The sequence below is a fragment of the Camelus dromedarius genome, chromosome 1, assembly GCF_036321535.1.
Source record: "Camelus dromedarius isolate mCamDro1 chromosome 1, mCamDro1.pat, whole genome shotgun sequence".
Classification (NCBI taxonomy): Eukaryota; Metazoa; Chordata; class Mammalia; order Artiodactyla; family Camelidae; genus Camelus; species Camelus dromedarius.
In genome coordinates this window covers 22,248,954-22,270,148 of record NC_087436.1, presented here as the reverse complement: position 1 = coordinate 22,270,148, position 21,195 = coordinate 22,248,954, and the positions used below count along the sequence as shown (strand labels likewise).

Sequence of the window (21,195 nt, the reverse complement as noted above, 5' to 3'; positions counted from 1 at the left end):
ACATTGTATCCATAGTGAAGCTTTTCTTTTTCTCTACTTCTGGGAAATCTTCTCATTTGAAGGTGTCCCAGTGGAGTCCTGCTACTCTCTATTTCACATTATTTTGAGTTTTAATATTTATTATCATTTTCTTTGTAATTTTATCCTTAACTGAACCAGCTTTGCTCCTTTGATCTATATTTTTTTTTAATGAGAGATAAGTCAAAGCATGAAAAATAAAAAATGTTAACTGAAAATATAAGTTCGAAGAGCACAGAAATAATAAGTTGCACTAAATCTTAGCTCAGCAAAACTAAACATCAGAGTGCATGGTGTGCATGTCCAGCTTTCATGAATGATTGTTAAAAAATTATGTTAAAATAATTTGATAGACTATCAGGGAAAACCATGATTGATCTGATTTTGAAAGTTAGTACTGTGGATGTGAACAAAATCTTTTTTCAAGGCCTTTTCCTCTAAAGCCATCATGGGAGGGCCGTGGGAGACCTGACGACAGGGGTGGACCAGCCAGGGTCAGACCAAGCTGAAACTCTCTTTGACTCTTTACAAATCTTCTGTACTCAGAACACCATCTTAAAGAATTATCTGGGACTTCTTGTTGGAATTCTTCAGGTATTAAAGGGCTTCAGTCAGGCATGGCAGATTTCTTTCTCTAAAATCCAGAATACTATTTTTTTTCTCTCAAGTAGGGTTCTGTCTCTGCATCATATGGGAGGCCCAGTCCTCTGTTCTCTCTTGCAGCCCCTTGCAGGCTTTCTGGATAGTCCGGGGGCCTCATCATTTTGCTCTTCTCTAGAACGTCGAGGCAGGGTCAAGGGCATGTGCTTTCCCCAGCCACTGCCCTGCAATTTCCATTTGTCTTTATAATTTCCACCTCTCTTGGGAAAGCAAACCGAAGAGAAAGAAGGGAGAACAACCCTCTCCTGTGATTCTGCTGCTTCTAGCCTGCATTTTCATTTCTCTCTTTCTGTTCACTTTATCTTAACCGGGTGGCTTTGACTCTGTTTTTCTACTTGCATAACAAGAGTTCTCTCCTTAACTGCCTGTGACGTGGTTGCATCCCATGCTTTTACTAGAACTACTCCACGGAATGCCATCCAAGACTCTTAACCACAATCCAACAGGTTCTCTTTAGTCCTCATTCTCCTTTCTTCATCAGCACATCTGTTATTCTCGCTCACCATCTCCGTCTTGACATTCTTCTCATTTAGCTACAGTGCTGCTCGATGACCCTCCATCTCTAACGACTTCTCCACATTCTGTGGGTTCCTTAGTCCCCCCTTCCCTATACTTATGAATGGTCTCCTCCTATCATGTATGTTATCTCATTTCCTATGTGGAATACACAGAAAATTACTTAAACAATTCCTTTAAAATTATCCATGAAATCTTATCTTTTTTTTGTTTGTTTCTAAAAATGGCAAGAATGCATAGGATCTTTTCTTTTTCTTAATGCAGATGTGAAATCTGCAGCAATGCTTAACCACACAATGAACATCAGAAATGTTCAAGGAGAAACCAACCCTTTTTGACCAACAAAAGCAACACAAACACAACTAAATTATTCACAGAAAGGATCAATACCACAAAACTGCAACTAGTATTCTTGAAAGAGATTTGAGTTAACATAGATTATTCCTGGATCACATCGAGTCATTAAACTATAAGCAACTAGGGGCAGAGATTGTATCTTATTCATTTTTCATCACCCATAGTGACAGGCACAGAGTTTTCCACATAACATGATCCCCAGCCATGTCTGCTAAATTGAATATGAGAGTTCCAGCAACAATTGCCAAAAAAAAAAAAAAATACAGGATGAAATATGACAACAACATTTTACTTACCCTCATTACAAGCCTAAACTTTTTTTTCCCCTAAACAGTATTTTGTGGGCAATTGTTATGCTACAGTTGATGAAATATTATATGCAAGACAGGGATATCAAATATTGTGGGGAAAATTTACAACTGCTCACAAAAGGTCCTGCCTGATATTCCTTCTTAGCTCACGTGCTAGACCTACACCCTTACAGCACTCACATGGGAGTCAGTAGTGGCAGCATCCCATTAGAACTGTACGACAATATTCAGAAAGAGGGCAAGAGCAGGGCATTATTTTCAGAGAGAGAACAGAGATTTGAGATTATAAACTGACACTTGATCACTCCTCATTTAAAGGAGAGAGGAGGCGGCACTGCATCTGCTCCTTCCATCAAAGTCAGGAGCCCCAAATCATGTATGAGCTGTGACAGCGACTCTAAAGCATGGAGCAGTGTGTGCTAGTGATGTACAGCAGGACTTAATTTTATTTTGCTCACCCCAAACTGAAGTGTCTTCATGCTTCAGGTGGGTACCAAAGGGGCCTTGAAAGGTTTCTGAGATCATCAAACCCATCTGGAAGATCAGAGCTAGAAGAGAGAGAAACATGCATACCTGCCCCACAGGAGTTTCCCCGGTTGATCAAAGGGGCCAGGGAATATCACAGGTAGGGCCTGAGGGGAAGTACTCCTGATGATTTACTGTGTCTCAGCGTCAGGGCAGCAAGCATAACTGCCTGAGAACTGCATCGTTAAGCCAAGAAAATGTGAAAGGAGAAATGCACGACACACAGTACAGGGACAGAGCAAACGGACCTCCCCATTGTCAGCAGCTCTGCCTGACACCAGCATCAGCATCCATCAATGGATCGATTGATCTATCTATCAATAAAATATTACATTTCTTGCTTTAGAAGAAGTTTCAGCAAAGATCTACAAGAAAGGGATTGCCCGCTCCTGGCTTCCTCCTCTGCAACAGGCACTTCGCAGTTCTAGACGCTATGAGTCCTCCAGGAGAGGGGGAGAGAGGGAGGCCATTTCTCCCTACCAAGCTTTCCACTAACAGCCTTTCTGCAGATGCAAGGAAGATGCAGGGGAAGGACAGTAATTCTTGATTTTGATTGAATATTTCTTCCCAATGAACTTGAGATTTTTATTTCTTAATTTTTTTCCTAAGGAGATTTTTACTTGTGAAAGGAAAATAAAAATGGAGTCAGTATCATTAAGAGAGCTGACTAAAATGGAACCAGGAGGCCACTAAGGAAGTTTGATGCACACACATCTTAGTCTGGATGGCCTCTGACCGTTTGACCTGATGAAGCCACCCAAAACACCTGCCAGAAATTCAAGATACTTATGGGAACCTCACCCTAAAGTAATTCGTGACAGCCTGTCTATTTACTGGACCCCTACCCTGAAACAATGTGTGACTCCTTAAAGTCAAATATTTCCTGTCTTGTGGTCAGAATCTATCACAATTCTGAACTTGAGATTTTTAAATAGATTAGCATACAAATCACCAGGCCACAGTGAACACACCAGAAGGAAATGAGGTGCTGTTGTTTGGAAACTTTAATTCTACTCCCCTCTCAGTTACTAACAACTCCCAAGGGGGGCGTGCTCAGCAAAGCTGACAGCAGCTACAAGGAAATAAAATGATTCCGTGTGTGGAGATTGCTGGATTGAGACTATCAATTGAACCTCCTGCATATGTAGGAGAATTAGAGAATATGTGAGGAAGAGTGAATGTTTCAGACCATAAGATTTCTGCATGAGAAGAGTAAAAAGATGAGAGCTATTTGACTGGAAGTGACTACATAGGCTGCAATTGATTTATTCAATAAACTCTGATATCACAAAAGTAGGGGACATTTTTGAGGTTTAAAAAACCTCTTGGGAAAAAAGGGACATTTTAAATTTAAAAACATGTAGAATTTGACTAATTCATAAATCATAAAAAAGAATGGTGAGTACATTAACAGACCAGGACATCCAAAATGGATTAATGAGTGAAAGTAATATGTGAAGAGGGTTAACTTATCCTTATAACACTCATACAAATTGTCCCTTGATTTCATTGTGAAAGAAAAATAATAAGATTATATGGATATGGTCTGATCCTGTGTGGCAGTTTTTTTCCTCCTTAATAAATAGCCTACCCTTTATCCACATTCTTAATAAAGCTTTTTGGTTTTTCCTTGAATGAAGTGTAATGCAAATGATGCTTTGGGTTACAATATTTCTGTATGAGGAATAACCCCACATATGCCAATATAACTGCATAGATATGCATTGGACTTTCGTGGTGGAAAACAAACAGTCACATCACACCTTCATTTTGTGCCAGATCTATGAGAGTGCTGAAGCAAGATCACTGTGTTATGAAAAGACCTAAATGCTGCTACCTAAGATATTTCAAACTAAGTATCAGAATATAGATCAGTGAACAAATTGCCAGTGAATAGATGACAGGTCCATTTTTATTACAGCTTTTGGTTACAAATATTAAAAAACACCCTACTTTATCAAGACCTAGTTTCTTATCATTGTGAATATCTAAGTATCTCAATTTATTTATTCATACTACTTACTGATGAGCTCAAAAATACATTCTTGATTCTCTGATTTTGGATGGCTCAAATGTTATGTGCTTAATTTTGTGGGAAAAAAAGAGCTGTAGAACTGAACAATGGCACAAAACAAAATAAAAGGCAAAAGGTAAAACGCATTTCTATAGGCTTAGGCCCTAACGTTTTCACATAAACATCGCAATAAGCATATTCACTAATTTGTCCCTTACTTTGTATCATTTTTATTATGTATTTAATTTCTATTTCATCTGAGTTTCTCTTTGTGTATGTACATATCTTGGTGTATGTGCGTGTGTGAGAGACATATCTGATGTAGCTTACAAATCAGAAACCTACATCTTTATTAAAATCGTTTACTTGGTTATGAATTAAACAAAATTTCTGTTGGACTCAATTGAGATTTCTAATTATAAAGTCCTTATTTTTAACATTTGGCATTTTGCAGTGGCACTGAAATTAATGTCCTAGCCTGAGCAGCAGGACACACTTCAATGCAATCAGGGCAATGAGGCAGGTGTCGGCCAGGCCACCTTGGCAGTCAGTCTTTTTGACGCAGACAATCTTAAAATTACTCTCACATTCCCACCCCAGGCTTTCTTCTTCCATTGACCTCTGTGTCTGACCTCTATGTCTGACCTCCCCTGAAAAATTATAATCAAGAAATTATTATCGTTGTTTTCTGTAACTTGCATACTTACAATCAGGAGGCATCTTTTCCATAAATATTGTATAATACTCTTTTAGAAGTTCAAAATTTTCCTGATTAATACTTTCTTGCAAAGAGACGTCTCCAAACCTAAAAAAATAGAAAATAAAAAAAGACAATGGAATATAGAATAGTACCTGAAAATAACTTCTTTTATCTTTCTTTTTTTAAATAGATGGCCATAGTTTTCTAAGAAAGGAGTCTATTTTTTTAAGCAACATTGCACAACGGTGATTTCAAACATATTGCAGTCTCCACTGGCCCTCATTCCACCAATCACTTTTTAAAATATATTTTTGGGGGAAATTAGGCTTATGTATTTATTCCAATGGAGGTACTGGGGATTGAATCCAGGACCTCGTGCATGCTAAACATGCACTCTACCACTGAGCTATACCTCCCCCTGCCCCACCAATCACTTTTGACACACCAAAGTATTCTCACCATCATCAAATGCAAACCTGAATGAAAGAGGACATCTTAGACGCCAGCCCCTGTGCCTCTGCATAATTGATACTCAGTTAATGTTAATTTCCCCACCTCGGCAGTGCTGTATCTCTAAAGACACAGAAACTCTCTCATCTCTCTTTTTATCCCTCCAGTGCTCCTCTTCATCAATGACAGTTGGAGGAGAGGTCTGGAAGACCAGGGCTGGACACTGGGCTGCATACAGTCTTGTACACTTTATCAACTGCTGTAGGCACATGGAGAGCTATCCAATCTGTCCGGGAGTAGTTTACTTCTGCTGACATTTTTTTCTCTCCACACCATGAAGGATGCCAGCCTCTGTACTAGTGCTCTTCTGCCACCTTCTCAAGTCAAAACTGCATCGGTGCATAATCACCGACCTTGTGCTTTCTTTAAGCATTTCCCAGGCTTAAAACTTAAAATTGTCTTGTCTCTCTATAAAAGAAGGCTATGCAAATGGCTTTCACTACGTATCTCTATCCAAATATCTCCATTCAAATCTATCTGTCCCTCAAAGCCTTGTGAAGGCTTATGTGCGCTATGAAACCTCCCTGATGAATGTTCTCCCATCTGTGAACCACTTTCTTTCCCCCACGAATCCTGTCCCTTCTACATCTTTGCTTACTGCACAAGTTGAACTGCAGTGTAACATGTGTTGACCTGTCTTCCTTACTGGACAGTAAATTCTTCCAGGACAGGATCATAGCCATTCTTCTTGTTGCGCTGCCTGCTCCCTGTGTCCCACAGCTTGGCAGACCAGTGCCTGCTGCAATTCATATTCAAAACCTTTCCTGAGTTAAACTTGGAGGACAGGGACATAGACGCAGGAAAATCTACAGGAGAGTTACCCTAAACTCTGAAATGCACTCTTCTAACTTTTTTAGACATTATCATCAACTGGTGCTTTAAAATCATCATCCTTGCTGGAGTAATATTAGTGTTATGAACTGAACGTGTGTGTCCACCCCAAAGATCATATGTTGAAGCCCTAACCCCCAGTGTGGCTGTGTTTGGAGATGGACCTTCTAAAGAAGTAATTAAGGTTAAATGGGGTCAGGAGGGTGGGGCCCTGATCTAGGAGGATTAGTGTCCTTGTGAAAAGAGACATCAGAGGGCTGGTTTTCTCTCTCCACACACACAAAAGAGGTCCTGTGCGCACACAGCAAGGAAGTGGAAGATAGTTCTCACCAGAAACCACATTGACTAGAACCTTGATCTTGGGCTTCTCAGCCTTTTGGACTCTGAGAAGTAATTTTCTGTTGTGTAAGCCACCCAGTCCGTGGTATTTTGTTATGGCAGCCCAGGCAGACTGATTAGTACTTACTTATTTTAAAATGGATATACACTACATATGTTTTGGCTATGGGTACATATGTAATAATATTTTACACAAGGATTACATAGCAGGAGCATACCTAATGTGTGAATGTTGCCAGGAAAAGCTCAAAATTCAGAATCAGAACTACGAAGCTCAGAGAACAGAGAAGTGATTCGCTCAGATCAATAGTTGATAGACATCCGAGCGCAGCCTTCCTGCTTCCCTTTGCATTTCTCTCTCTGCTGCCGTTGTGTCTCCTTTTCAAGTCTGATGTGTCTTATGCAGCACCCAGGTATGAAAAAACACGTTTTAATATGCAAGACAGATGAGAGAAAAGGGAAGGCTGTAAATTAACCTAATCTATAAGACTGGGAAATACAATGCTAACTGTTCCTTCAAAAGTCTGTGAATGAAGAGTCTCATGTCTCTCTCAAGACCATACTCACAGGCCTTGACTTACTAATTCAGAATCAAAACTCTCTGTACTCTCGTATAGCAAAGAAGAGGCAATTAATTAAGAGTGCTGCTTCTTCCCCCTAAATCATGTAATTTCTGCTCATAAATACCCTTCACCACACCCAGCGAACTTGCTGTGAGACAACACATAGAAGTGACTGGAATACACTCTGATCTCACACAATGACTTGCGAAAGTGCTCAATTATTAAAGAAAACTCTTTGTACAACAGTGAATAAAGTTATATTCTGATTTATGCATACCATAAGAAAAGCCATGAGTAGCTTCTACACAGTTTGAGACTAAACGTGCAACACAAAGCTGGCATGGGAATGTGTAACCGGCAGGTCAGAATGATGAAAAACCCATGCTGTCCAGGAATCTTTTGGATAAAAGGGGGAAAAGGAGAAGTAATAGCTACAAACAGGCACCTTGACCAGCATCGAAATTCAAAAGGACTATAAGCACAATGGTATTTTACTTTAGCAAAAAACATTAGTAAAGGGTTAAAATGTATTTATCAAGTTATGGCAAAGCATATTCCAGCAACCTATGGGGAACGGAGATATTAAGAGAGTGAATTATAGCCAAGAAAGCATTTTAAATTCTCACTGAAAGTCTTGCTTCTGAGGGAACTTTTCCAACCAGGCTTTACAGCCAGATGGTAACTTCTTTCTCTAAAATCTTTTAAAAATGTGTTCTGTGAACCTTAACTCTCACCCACATTTTTGATAATCTCTACATGTGAACTGTGTAAGATGCAAAAGTAATTCCTTTGTGGGCTCGAAAAGTGTTTGTGACAGTCAGTCATGGAATCACATATAATTTTCTGTTGTCTGAGCAATTATTATAGATATGTTAACATCTCCCAGTAACGACTATCTTAGTAAATAAAAGAAAAAATAGACTCTATTTTAGGTCCAGAAAATTTTGACACAATGTCAAAATACATATGAGCATTAAAAAATTCTAAAATTTGATATACACACCCAGGTATTTGGAAACACAAAGAAAGTTAATCCATGTGAATATTTTGGTATTGACACCAATATTTTTGTTATTTTGCCACACTGAAATTTGATGTGAGCCAGGAATCCTTAAGCATAAATATTTCTCCTTGCTATATCAAATAATTTGGTACTGATGAAAAGGAAAATGCTACCTATGAACCTGTTGAAGTTCTACGTAGAGGAACACGTGGAATTACTCAACATATCTGTAACAATTGAAAAGAGAAATTCAAGTACCGATCTTACACCTGAAGCTTACCTCTCAGCAAGAGTTTGCTGTTCGTTGATTCCAACGTTAAAAAGTACTGGGTACACATGAAGCAACTGTCCTTCTTTAATCTGTAGTGGCAGAGTCTCAAACATTCTCGCTGGAAGCTTTACCTCTACCACGTAATGTTCACTAAAGGAAGCGGAGGACACAGAGAAGAAGCACTGCTCATTTCATTACTTTTTATGGTCCTTTAGATTCATTAGAAAGAAATAATAAAACAGTTTGAATATAGCACAGATTTGGATTTCTGGCTGCTATCGGCTTACTTCCTGTTATTAATTCATTTGATAATCATTTAATTCACTTCACTATTACTTGGCAGAAAGAACTGTTTACACTTGTTTTCTCTCCATTACTCTGAGCTTTCCTAGGAAAGGAAGAATTTACTGCATCTTTGTATACCAGGGCCGTGTGCATAAGAGCATCAGTATTTATTTCCTTGATGTAATTGTTTCTAAAACCCAGTTTCAATGAAAAGAAAAGCAATTCAATGATGGATTTTTCAATAGAGTGAAACCAATGAACCCAATCACTTAGAACATTTTGTAGCATGGCTTAATTGCTAGTACTGAGGAACCTCCCTGTTTGGGATGGCCCGATGGAAATGTAATGGTTTCATTTAAGGTCTAACCTTTGGGGGGTTTTGATCATTTTGCAACATTAACATATCATGGGGACGTTTTTCACTGGAAATTTCCTTTAAAAATTACCCCGAATATTTAGTGTTGAAAATTTAAATTAGGATTCACAAAATAAGGTCAACAAGAATAGCTGCTTGTATATTTTGAAACTTGGTAACTTCTGAGCTGGTGTGAACTGAGTATAGAAATGTATAGTTTAACCCATAATGTAGAAAAATCCATGTGTTTCCAGAACTATATATAGTGTTGGTGTTGTAATCCATGTATGGGGAAAGGAGCTCAGGACACTTGGTGAGTCTCCATGAAAATCTTTTTAGTTTCTCCTAGTACAACGCTGATACATACGCTGGATCCTTGGCTATGAGACTTGTTTCTTACCTAAGCTTTGAACTAGAGAACCAGGAAATATCATCAATCTATCAAGTAGGGATGTTAGCACTACCCTCAGATGGATGCATACTTTATTTTTCTTTTTAAAATTGCTCAGTGCCCTTCACAATAGTCTGGCTGATAGAAGGCTGATGTTTATTTATTCCAAGTTTTTCAGGAATATGAGAAAATTCAATGAGTCAGTCTGTATTTAAAGGTTGCTTTGAAGGTGAAACATTATCTACTTTCTTTATGATAACTTCTTGTCATCTTTATTAGAATATAATTGACATAAACTCATGCATTTTAAGCGTGTAAATCAGAGTTTCAGCAAATTTATAGAGTTGTGCAACCATGACCATAATCCAGTTTCAAAACATTTCCATCACCTTAAAAAAATCCCTTGTGCCTATTTGCATTCAAACCCTAATCCCACTGCCAGCCCCAGGAAACCAATGATCTGTTTCTGTCTCTAGAGATTTTACTTTTCTACACTTTTCACATAAATGGAGTCATTCAATATGCAGTTTTTGTGTCTAGCTTTTTTCATTTAGCATGACTGTGAAGTCATGTATGTTGTAGCATGCTATTAGCAGTTTCTCCCTTTTTATTGTTGAATAGTGTTCTATTGTACAGAACCACATTTTGTCTCTGCCTTCAAGTTGATGAACACTCAGATTGCTCCATGATTTGGGCTATTCTGAATAATGCTGCTATGAACTTTCATGCATTAGTCTTTGTGTGGATGCATGGTTTCATCTTCTTTTGGGAATATACCTAAGAGTCATACAGCAATTTTAGGTTTAAGTTTTTAAGCAACTGCCAAATTGTTTCCAAAGTGGTGGTACCATTTTACATTCCCAACAGTAGTGAATGAGGGTTCCAGATTTTCCACATTCTTGCCAATGCTTGTTGTTGTCTGACTTTCTGATTATGATGATTCTACTGTGAGTGAAGTGGTATCTAACTGTGGTTTTAATTTGCAATCTCCTAATGACTAATGATGCTGAGTATGTTTTCGTGTGCATATAAGCCACTCGTGTATTTTATTTGGCAAAATATCTATCCATATCCTCAGCCCATTTTTAAATTAGATTTTTTTGTTTTATAATTATTAAATTGAAGGTTTCTTTATATATTCTGGATACAAGTATTTTATCAGATATATGTATTTTGCATGTAATTTCTTCCAATATGTGGCTTGTCTGTTCATTTACTTAATGGTATTTTTGATGCTTAAAAGTTTATAATTTTGATTAAATCCTATTTATCAAATTGTTTATTTTATGAATCTAGATTTTTTTGGGTCATGTCTAAGAATTCTTTACCTAACTCAACTTAAAAGTTTTTTCTCCTAGAAGTTTTAGTTTTAGCTCTTACATTTAGACCAATGATCCCCTATGAGTTAATTTTTGTGTATGGTGTAAATTGATGTTCTAAATTCTTCTTTTTGCCTGTGAATAATTAATTGTCACAGCAACTCTCCATTCTTCATTAAATTGCTTTGGCACCTTTGTCAAAAATCAGTTGAACTTAAGGATAATAGTTTATATCTGGACTCTAAATTTTGTTCCACTGATCTATCTACCTATCTATCTATATACATACATACTGATGCAAGTACTATCAGTCTTGATTATTGTGTTTTATATTAACTTTTGAAATCAATAAGTAAAATCCTTCAACTTTTTTCTTCTTCCATAAAATTGTTGTTTAGTATTCCAGATCCTTTGCATTTCCATACAAATTTTAGGTTGAGCTTACCAATTTCTGCAAAAAAAAAAAAAGGCACTGGGATTTGGATACTGATTGCATTGGGTCTACAGATCAGTTTGTGGAGCATCTCTGTCTGAGCAATACTGAGCATGCTAATCTGTGAACATGGACTGTCTTTCCGTTTGTTGGATCTTATTAATTTCTCTAGGCACATTTTGTGTGTTATGTGTACAATTCCTAGGGTATTTTGTTACATTTGGTCCGACATAGTTATTCTTTCTGATGCTGTTGCGAATAGAATTGTTATCTAGTTACCACTGTATCTAACAACTTTTCAGGAATGTGCTTTTTTGTCTTTTCTGGTTCAAATCAAATCAGCCTCCTCTCATTAGAGACTGCTGGTTTTCATGGCCTGCTTTGGCCCTGGCAAAACTGTGCTGACAGAGCTCGGGCTGATGGGAGGAACTCTTGGCAAAAATGCCACACGGTCCAACTGACTTATCCAATGTTCACTAGTTTTTCATAAATAAATGCTTCTGAATTTGTTGTGGACAAATATAATTCTTAGTCCTGTAATGGTTATTTTGGAAAATTCTGTCCAATTGTAATGCTGCTTTTTGGAGAGAGGGTCTGCCAAGCTGCTCACCTTCCCGTTCTGGAAGTTTCACTCCCATCTGTGTGAAAACTTCTGGGTTTAGATGTAGCCTAAGAACTCCCTGAGGAAAAGCACCTGCCCTCTGCGTATACCAGATGGCCTGGTAAGCTCCCCTGGTAACAGTGATGAAGGTATCAGGTTCCCACTTTTGATAATAATTTTCACAGGAATACAGAGTGGCACTATTTTCTAGGTGTGTATATGAGCAATTTTATTCCTCTTTCTCCCAGTGAATTGCAAATTAAGCATTAGTGTGCAGATGAAATATTTAGTTTTACAAGGATGTGTTTTTTCTTTATGTATAAGAAACAGTTACCTTTTATTCTACCATGTGTTTCTGGGCATCATTCACACAAAATTTTAAATAATTCTATGTTTACTATAGATAAGAAAATGAATTTAGTTTGAACTTTATACTCAGTCTCTTCTCTATCTCGCTAGCATGAAAAGGGCTCTCTCTTTAGTAAAATTCTCATTTTTTTTCCCACTGTGATGTGAGATTTCCAATATCCTCATGTAGCCTTTAAAAGTGCTAACACCAGAACGGTTAAAATTTGGAGGACTTCTGATTGAAATGATTTGCCCATAGGATACAGTTCTTCTGTTGGAGGTCTATTCTACACACCATCACTTAATTCTTAATTATTTCTGATATTTTGCATCATACACTGACCTTCAGAGCTATTTATTTAAAACTATTCTCAGAAATATCAATCTCGGAGTAAACTGTCAAAAATAATTGAGAAAAAAGTGGTCGTCTATGCCCTTGACATAGGAACCCATCTTTTCTAAAATGTTACTGCTTTTAACAGAATTTACTATAAAGTCATCTCAAGAATTATGACACTATTAACCAAATGATTCCAGCAAAAGTAAAAACATCCAGGGCTTTAAATTAGACAGTAATAAAGGGAAAGTGGCTTTCTCATGCCTCCTATTATTTTGAATTCCTCGTATTTCACAGGGTAGCATCCCCAAACTCACCTCACCGCAACACGATTTACAAACATCTGTGAGACTTCTAGGAGCTTTTCCCAGTCTTCCCTAGTCATGTTACCAACACTTAATTCTCAGCAGAAAGGAAAAAAGAACAAAAGAAACATGTCCAAACCAAACCTTAATTCTCCTTGGCTCCTTTGTCAGGGGTTAATTAAAAATATCTCACAAAGCTTGGTCTTTAGGAAATGGATACCACTTACCGCCTTCCTGTGATCGCCGGCAAGACATCATTGGATTTGGCTTCAATTATTTTAAATGCGACTTTCTTCAAATCTGAAATGCCAACAGCCATGTCCTCTAGCATTCCAATTTCATCACCTAAACAAGGGAAAGGAGCCTGGTTACAAACACACTATCTGAAGAAAATGTCACTGGGTACCACACCTCCCTGCCGGAATGCGTTCTAACATTTTAGTGAATGAGTTTCTCAGTGCAGTGAAGTCATTCTGAATACCTTCCCTCAGAGCCTGAAGGTTTTCATCGGTGACATAAAAACCACTTCAATAGACTCCAGCAGTCTGTGTACCCTTTGAGGGAAGGAAAGAGGTATACCTTTTGCTGGAAGGCTAGAGAGAAGTTTTAATTCTTACACGACATAAAGCATCATGCAGATCTTTTTCCACTGGCAGGACTGACATTTGATTTCTAGAAATAATAGACACGGCTGAACTGAAGATCACTGACCCAGGCTCATGCTAGTTTTATACCTCAACACACTGAGAAAGAAGGAGGTAATTAAGCAAGATTCTAGATCAGCCCTGTACAACAGAAATGTGATATGAGTCACATATATAATTGAAAATTTCCTGGTTGTCACATTTTTTTAAGGAGTACAATTTTAAAGGTGAGATTAACTTTAATAATCTATTTTCCTTTAGCCCAATATATCTGAAATAGCATTCAATATATGCAATTACAATATACAATTATTAATCATTCATTAATTATTCATATAAAACTCTTTTCCACTAGTCTTTGAAACCTGGTGTGTGCGTCCAGTAACATATTGATTTGGACCAGATACATCTCAGGTGCTCAACAGCCACACCAAGCTATGCACTGAATAGGGCAGTTCTAGACATTAGAGAGTTGGGACTTTAAAAATCAAGTCCTTGAAGCTGCGTTGGCAAAAGCCTTTTATATTTAAAAAGCCAGACGGCTGCTCAGGACTCCACTGTGAAATAATCTAATTCCATTTTCAAAACATACTGCAGGTAAAAGCACAGCTACAAGGGGAACGAACACAAAGAATGAAAGTTACATTCTTTCTCTAACGCTTGATGCAAGGGAGGGTTACTTCTCATTTTTATGACGAACTGAAGAATCTATGCTTCCGGTATCTTTATGAATAGGAAATTATCATTTTAACGTGGACTAAAGCAATACTCACTGTATGTACTTAGCAGGCCTTCGTACTGTACTAGCAACCCCACCGTGTGAAGCTGCTCTAGGAAGCCAGGGTCATGCAAACTCGTGTGCAATTTGATGATAAAACCACAGACTAATCCAGCAAGCTGAAAAAAAAAAAATGAAATTTCTGGAGTCAGCAAACTTTAATTGAAAAATAGTTAAGGCTTTTGAGGCACCACAGATTTAATTAGAAATTTTTCCAGTATGCGTAACAAAAGTAGAAATCTTTTTATCCCCTTTGAAACCTACAGACTGCCTTTGATGGAGTTCGGCTTGGGAAAGGCAGCATTGTGAAAGGGGAAAGACTGTGGATTCTGGAAGCTGCAAATCCTGTCCCTACCACTTCTAAGCAGCAAAACCATACAATGCTGTTTAACACTCCCAAATCTTTTTCTTCTTATTATTTTCTTGTACCTGTAGAATAGAGACAAAAGTCCTCATTTCACAGGGTCATTGAAGGGACACAGTGGAGAAATGTGTACAGGACAGAGCATCTTGTCTGATGCACTGTCAGCTCCATTTGTCACTGGAACATCCATGAAACAGTCGGGGGCCAGAACAGTTTGGTTAAAATATTCCTGTTGCCTGCCATGTTTCGGAAGATAGGCTTCTGTCTCTCTCCCTCCATGTGACTGTCTATAAAACTCAATCATGGGTGGAGGCAGAAGGGGAGAAAGAGCACAGCCTTCATGATGGAGGCCAGCCTTGGTGCCATGGGCTAGGGTTGGGTGTGGGTAGGCAAAGAAGGTGGTCCTGTCAGACCTCCCATTCAAGCCTTACTGCCCAGAAAACTTGTTTTCTAAACAACAAAACAACAGATCATTATGAGGCCCTGTCCTGGGATTCGTGAGGAGCTGTACAAATGGAGACTGCAAACAGATCCCTTTTGCCAGTCGGTCCCAGCTGCCATCTGCAGTGCAAGGCAGCCACCCTTTCCCATCTGCACCCTGCCCGGTGCAGAGACCCCCAGGCACAATACAAGGACAGGACAGAGGACCACATCCTTCACAGACCCTCTGCCCTGTGAAACCGAATGGACACTTCAGAGACTTGGCCACCTCTTTGCAGAAATAAATACTTAAGTTCTCATTAACTGGCTCCTATTTATTATAAGAAAAGCTAGGTACCGAAACTTTAAGAAAAGGATCCCTTAAAAAAAAAACAAAAAAACACTACCAAAAGAAGACCTCTATCCTGACCAAGGATGCTATCTGACAACCCATCACTGTGCTGGACTCACAAGAAGAAGAGGCACCTACTGCTTGGCTGAAGACGACGTCTCTTCTCAGCGTCAGCACCAAATACTGGGGCAGGCTATACGCCAGCTCCTGAAGGAGCACGAACGTCAGGGACTGCTTGGCTCGATTCACCACCTCTCCCATGCAGTCCTTCAGGGTGAGGATGAGGGGATACAACTGTTCATACCAGTCCTCTGCAGGGGAGGAAGGGGGCATGAGAAGAGCAGGACAGATGAAGGAAGGTCTTGGAGGATAGAACCAATTCACTATTCTTTTTCAGCAAAATTTTACACATTATTAAGGAGTCACAAAGGTTAGATTTGGACATCTCTGATTCAGAGTTCTCCTCTGAACTCCAGGTGTCTATAATCAGCCACCCACTGGATCTCTCCACTTGGTGTATTTAACTCATTTAGAGTAGAACTCCTCCCTCCTCTCTGCTCATCTCTAATCTCTGCACTGCCTGTATCTTAGTGGATGGCACCACCCAACACTTCCCATGCTGGAAACAAGTTCCCCTGGACTTCTTCTATAGTCTTCACACTTACTGGGTCATTAAATTCGTTCTACCACCGTAGTAAACCACCATACACTCATCTTCCCCTTGCCCTCTCCCATCAGCGTTTATCCATCTCCCTTGGACCACCTTCTATTCCGCTCCATAACTGAATCCCCTTACCCCCGCCTCCAGTCTCAACAGAGTGGCTACAGGGAGCTTTCTAATCAGTTTGGACCCCATCCCATCACTCATGCCCTTGCTTCCTTACTTAAATTATTTTAAAAACACCAAAGCATTCAGAACGAAGTCCAAAAGCATGAAAGATCCTTCATTATCTGACCTCTGCCTACTTGCATGGTCTCATCTCTCAGGACTTCTTCACTGGCAGCCTTGAGTCCCAGGAGGACTGAACAGCACGGATTTCCCCAGAACCATTCTGCTCTCTCATCTCAGTGTCTTTGCAAATCCTATCACCAGTCCCGGAGCCCCTTCCTCTCCTTCTCTTCCTGACAAACACTGTATCTTCTCTGCAGGCTCCATGAAGGATTTCTGTCTTCCAGGAAGTCTTCATTTCCTCCCTGACCCTGTCTCCTCCCCGCATTTACTAAAGTTGGGGTCGAGCTCACGTTCTTTTGTGCTCACAGCTCCTAGCTCTTACTGCTCTAGAACTGTCCACACACTGCTCTGCAAGAAAGGAAGCTCACTGAGCACAAGGAATTCCTGTTGAAATCACTGTATCTCCAGTACCTCACGCAGTGTCTTACATACAGCAGATATTCAATCAGTTTTTAATTGAATGAGTAAAGAGACAATAAATACAGCAAAAATCTTTTAAGCTACAGACAAGTATAAGAAAATCAAGTTTTGGACAGGATTCGGAATATGAGTAGCTTTCCTTCAAATTGAGATACAGAATTGAAACCATCTGTGCTTTTTGTATGTCTAGATATTTAACATGTTTCAATTATACAATTATGGCTTTGGCATATGATATAGAAACAAGTTATATTCTATTTCAGTTTATTTGGAAATCAAAGCCCTGACAAACGCCAAATATTATAAATTCCAGACTGTGTGATATTCCATTAATGTAAAAATAAATGAACAGTAGTATAACAAATACAAATACGCTTTGATAGAAATGAGTGCACGCTGAAAAGTTAATTACGAGTCAAGATCTGAAATGATTTGACCTTGTCAGTATGGAAGTGTAAGCGTCATTGTGAGTGATGTGAACGGTCAGTACTCAGTTAAGACCCTGGAAGAGGGAACGATGAAAAGAATCACCATCACTGTTTACCACCTTGACTGTCACTTACTTATCTTATGTTGTGGTATAATAGATTAGATGAAACAAACCAAAATAGGCGAAAGGATAACTAGTGATTCCAACTTAAAAAAAAGATCGGCTCTTGTTAATACTGCATGTAAATGCCTGTGTGATGCTACAATGCAAAATACATTAGGAACATTAGGAGTTATTATTTTTAAATATTGTAGAATGAGGTGTTATGATAGGAATAAAAAAAAAACACTAGAGAAAAGAGAATTCAAAGAAGGCCTATTAAGTCTGTAATCATTTAATAAAGGACTCACTTGTGGGCAGCCTAGGATGAAATACGAACAATGGTTCAGTTGAAACAAGCATTGGATAACTATTGATTTTTATGTCATTAGTAAATGTAAGAAAGGGCGAACGGAGGTACATCAGACTTATTTTCAGAATCAAAGACACATCAGTAGATACAACAAAGGAATACTCGATATTTCTATTTTGTTTCACATGTGCATTCTTTTATCTCCCATTTTCTCCCACTCTCTTACTCAATTCTTGTTCTCAGAGTGAATGGCACCCTCTCGCTCTCTTGCGCGCGCGCACACACACACACACACACACACACACACACAGAAGAAAAACAAACATTTCAACAAATTGACCCAGAGATAGATCTTAAAAGATAACAGACTGCAAACCAAGCCTGTTTTGTGCTTAATTCTGCAGAGATCAGTTTCTCCTTAAGAATTCTCCAACATAAAAGAAAGCTTGTGTGCAGCAGGTGGCGCTGCTTTACCGGCTGAAGCAGGACTACGCGCTCACTTACTCCAGGTAGCTGATTTACACTTTTTTAATTCACTTTTGTAGTTTCCAAATGTTGTCTAGGCACCTTGCATCCGACTCCCCTGGGGCAAGTGGTCAATAATTTGGGCAAGAGTGTAATAAAGTCCTTTCTAGTTAGAAAATGGACAATTAACTTAATTATTTTTCCCTTGGAACACACTAAGTGACAGCTCAAATTAATTATAGCTGATGGTTTTTCTTGAGGGTCTCTAAGAAAGAAATCTTCACGCATTTCTTCATTAGCAACAGGATACTTTCTTTACTCCTTTCCAAAGCTACCATCACACTTACTTGACCATTTGATTCTTAATCAGAAATTACACTGAGATTTAAAAAAGAGAGTGGTTTCTAGTCCTACTAGAATAAAACTGAGAACATGGGAAAAAAAATACACTGATATTCTAAACCTAGGAGTATTGTTAGATAACTGCCTGACACTAACAATATTCCAATGTCTCCAGGTATAATAGCACATACCTTTTATGGCTAAAATTTAAGGAAAATGACAATGCAAGAAGACATAAATTATGAGTGAGAAAATTACAAGTTTGTGAGCAAGGTCAAATGTCATAAAGATAGTTGTAAGCTTCCTATAAAGAAACATATGTGAGCAAGCTAAAAATACATGCTTTTTTCCAGAAAAGGAACAATTTAAGTTCAGCAGAAAAAGGAAAACCTCACTGGCAAATGCAAACTGCGATGACTGCAGGTTTTGTTCCCGGTTAATATTCGCTCAGTGTAAATCTCAGGTTCTGAAATAGACACAACGGAGTGTGACGGGCCAAAGAAAGACCCAGGTCAGTTCATAAGCGGCCTTTTTGCTCCACTGAGCACCCAAATCACTCTCACAGTAGAACAGCAAATGCTTTAGTTTTCTCTTTAAAAATATTTTTGGGGGACAACAACGAAAAAAAAGCTGCCGCTCTTGATAGTCCTGAGGCCGCTGCCACTTCCTTCTCCGCTTCCTGTCTCTCCATACTTCACGATGTCCATGCTGTTTATCTTGTCCTTTTGGTCAAGCCATTTTCTGGGGGAGGAAGACGGCGGTCATTCTGCATTATCTAGTCAAAGGAAGAAATCTGGAAGTGCACAAGTCCACTCTGGTGAGTTCAGGTTCCTCAAGTTTCAAGGAGATTTTTACACACACACACACACGCACACACGCACACACGCACACTCCTGGTGTACCCAGGGACACTGGTAGCTAAGGGCTCGCCACAACACCTCTGACAGAGGCTCACAGTCAAGCAGGCACTTAAGTGCCCACATCGTTGATTCTATCCCCTTGGGCTCTTTTCAGTGACGGAGGAAAATACGAAGAGCATGTTTTAGTGTCTCTATAAAAACATGCTGAGAACGCCTTAACCCTGAGACCAACAAGCAGAGTCTTTCCTCAGGAAAGCGTGAAATGCGTGCGGCTTAGCTGAGCTTTTCCTGAGCTTTGTGACGAGCGCTGGAAGCCACCCAAGCAGGGCCTGTTTTCCAGCCCTAGACTCACTTCTCTAACGTATTCAAGTGAGTTCACTGAGGGATTCAGAGAGCGGCTGCCGGCGCCCCCCTCACCTCCTCCACACACCATCTATTTCCTGTACAGGATGTTCACGTCCTCTGAGCTCAACGTCTCTTATGTGGCTCAGGAGGGAAATAAAAGAGCCAAACACCAACCAACTGGAGCAGAGCATAATGCTTTCTTTCCAATTTCTGAGCCATTTTCTTCTTAGGTGCTTGGTCTCCTTTGCTCATTTAAAATAATTAACTTCACAGAAGCTTGTAGCCATTGTTATTTCTGTTATCACAACTTTTCAGACATAGGGAAAAAAAGAAAAAGAAAAGCTGAAGGCTTGCATGCCCATGAAACTTTATGCAAAGAGATAAGAGAAGAAATGAGCCCAGCTCTCAGGACCTGCCTAAGTTAAGAAGATGACGAACTGTGAAGCTGAACAATCAGAATGGTCTTTAAGGAGGAGGATACCATTTCCAGGATGGTGAGAGGAGCAGAGACCAGTCCCAGGGCTGGCAGGGCTTCTATACGATGCTCGGACCTCAGGTAGTACAGAACTAGCAGTGGACTCAAGGCTGGGGGCTGGGAGTGGGGCCATCACGTCCTGCCCATAGAGTCCTGGTTGGTTTTGAAGACCCTCCACCCTACATCAACTTACATATGGCTACCTACGTGCCCCTCTGTCTTTTGGGTACAATTTTACAATGTGGACATCAGCACTTGGAGGGTCAACTAGTGATAAGGCTTCCTCTCCAGCTACCTTACAGATCGACTCCTTCGTATGATACACACGGCCAACTTCGGTCACAGACCCTAGACCCTAGTCATAGACCCTAGACCCCAGTCACATCTCCTAGACCCTAGACACCAGGCCACAGGAGGCCTCCAAGTATCAGCCATGTCCCAGGGATAGAGGACACAGAAAGGAGGCTGATCCAGACAACAAATGAGTAAGCAAGAGGGAAAAAAGCACATTCTGAGGCTGGGCTGCCTAGAATGACTCCCACAGCCACTCAGAATGTCCACTCTCAAGTCCTCCCAACTCCTCACCCATCTTTATGATCCATCTCCTTGCTCTGGTCCAGGACTTTTTAAAAATCTGCATTTGTCTTTCTTCAGCAAATGCTAACCTGTCTTCCTTATATCAATTTCCATCTTCTTTCATTGCCATCATAAGAAATATAGTTGTTCTTTGGTATCCATGGAGAATTGGTTCCAGGACCCCTTGTGAAAACCAACATCCACAGATGCTCAAGTCTCTTCTATAAAATGGTACAGTACAGCCATCTCTCCCTATCTGAAGGTTCCACATCTGGGGATTCAACCAACGGTGGATGTGAAACCTGCGGATGTGCAGGGCTGACTGCATACTCACTTGTTAGCCACACAGAACCTGAGATGTGAGGTCC

The 21,195-nt window shown here is 39.5% G+C and overlaps 1 protein-coding gene across 9 annotated transcripts in view; it reads right to left on the bottom strand.

Annotated features, from left to right (window-relative positions):
• The window catches only part of INPP4B (inositol polyphosphate-4-phosphatase type II B), a 661,544-nt gene that overhangs the window by 64,819 nt on the left and 575,530 nt on the right, over positions 1 to 21,195 (bottom strand). For 6 of the 9 annotated variants that reach the window (XM_064493334.1, XM_064493318.1, XM_064493311.1 and 3 more), the window contains exons 19-24: positions 15,689 to 15,861; positions 14,410 to 14,533; positions 13,220 to 13,337; positions 8,628 to 8,768; positions 5,109 to 5,206; positions 2,321 to 2,410 (exon numbers count right to left, since the gene is read on the bottom strand). In XM_064493334.1, the coding sequence (XP_064349404.1) occupies positions 2,321 to 2,410; positions 5,109 to 5,206; positions 8,628 to 8,768; positions 13,220 to 13,337; positions 14,410 to 14,533; positions 15,689 to 15,861 (744 nt within the window). Of the gene's footprint in view, positions 1 to 2,320; positions 2,411 to 5,108; positions 5,207 to 7,621; positions 7,741 to 8,627; positions 8,769 to 13,219; positions 13,338 to 14,409; positions 14,534 to 15,688; positions 15,862 to 21,195 lie in introns of those variants that run through there. The other 3 variants (XM_064493366.1, XM_064493393.1, XR_010383803.1) reach the window with 2 other exon arrangements.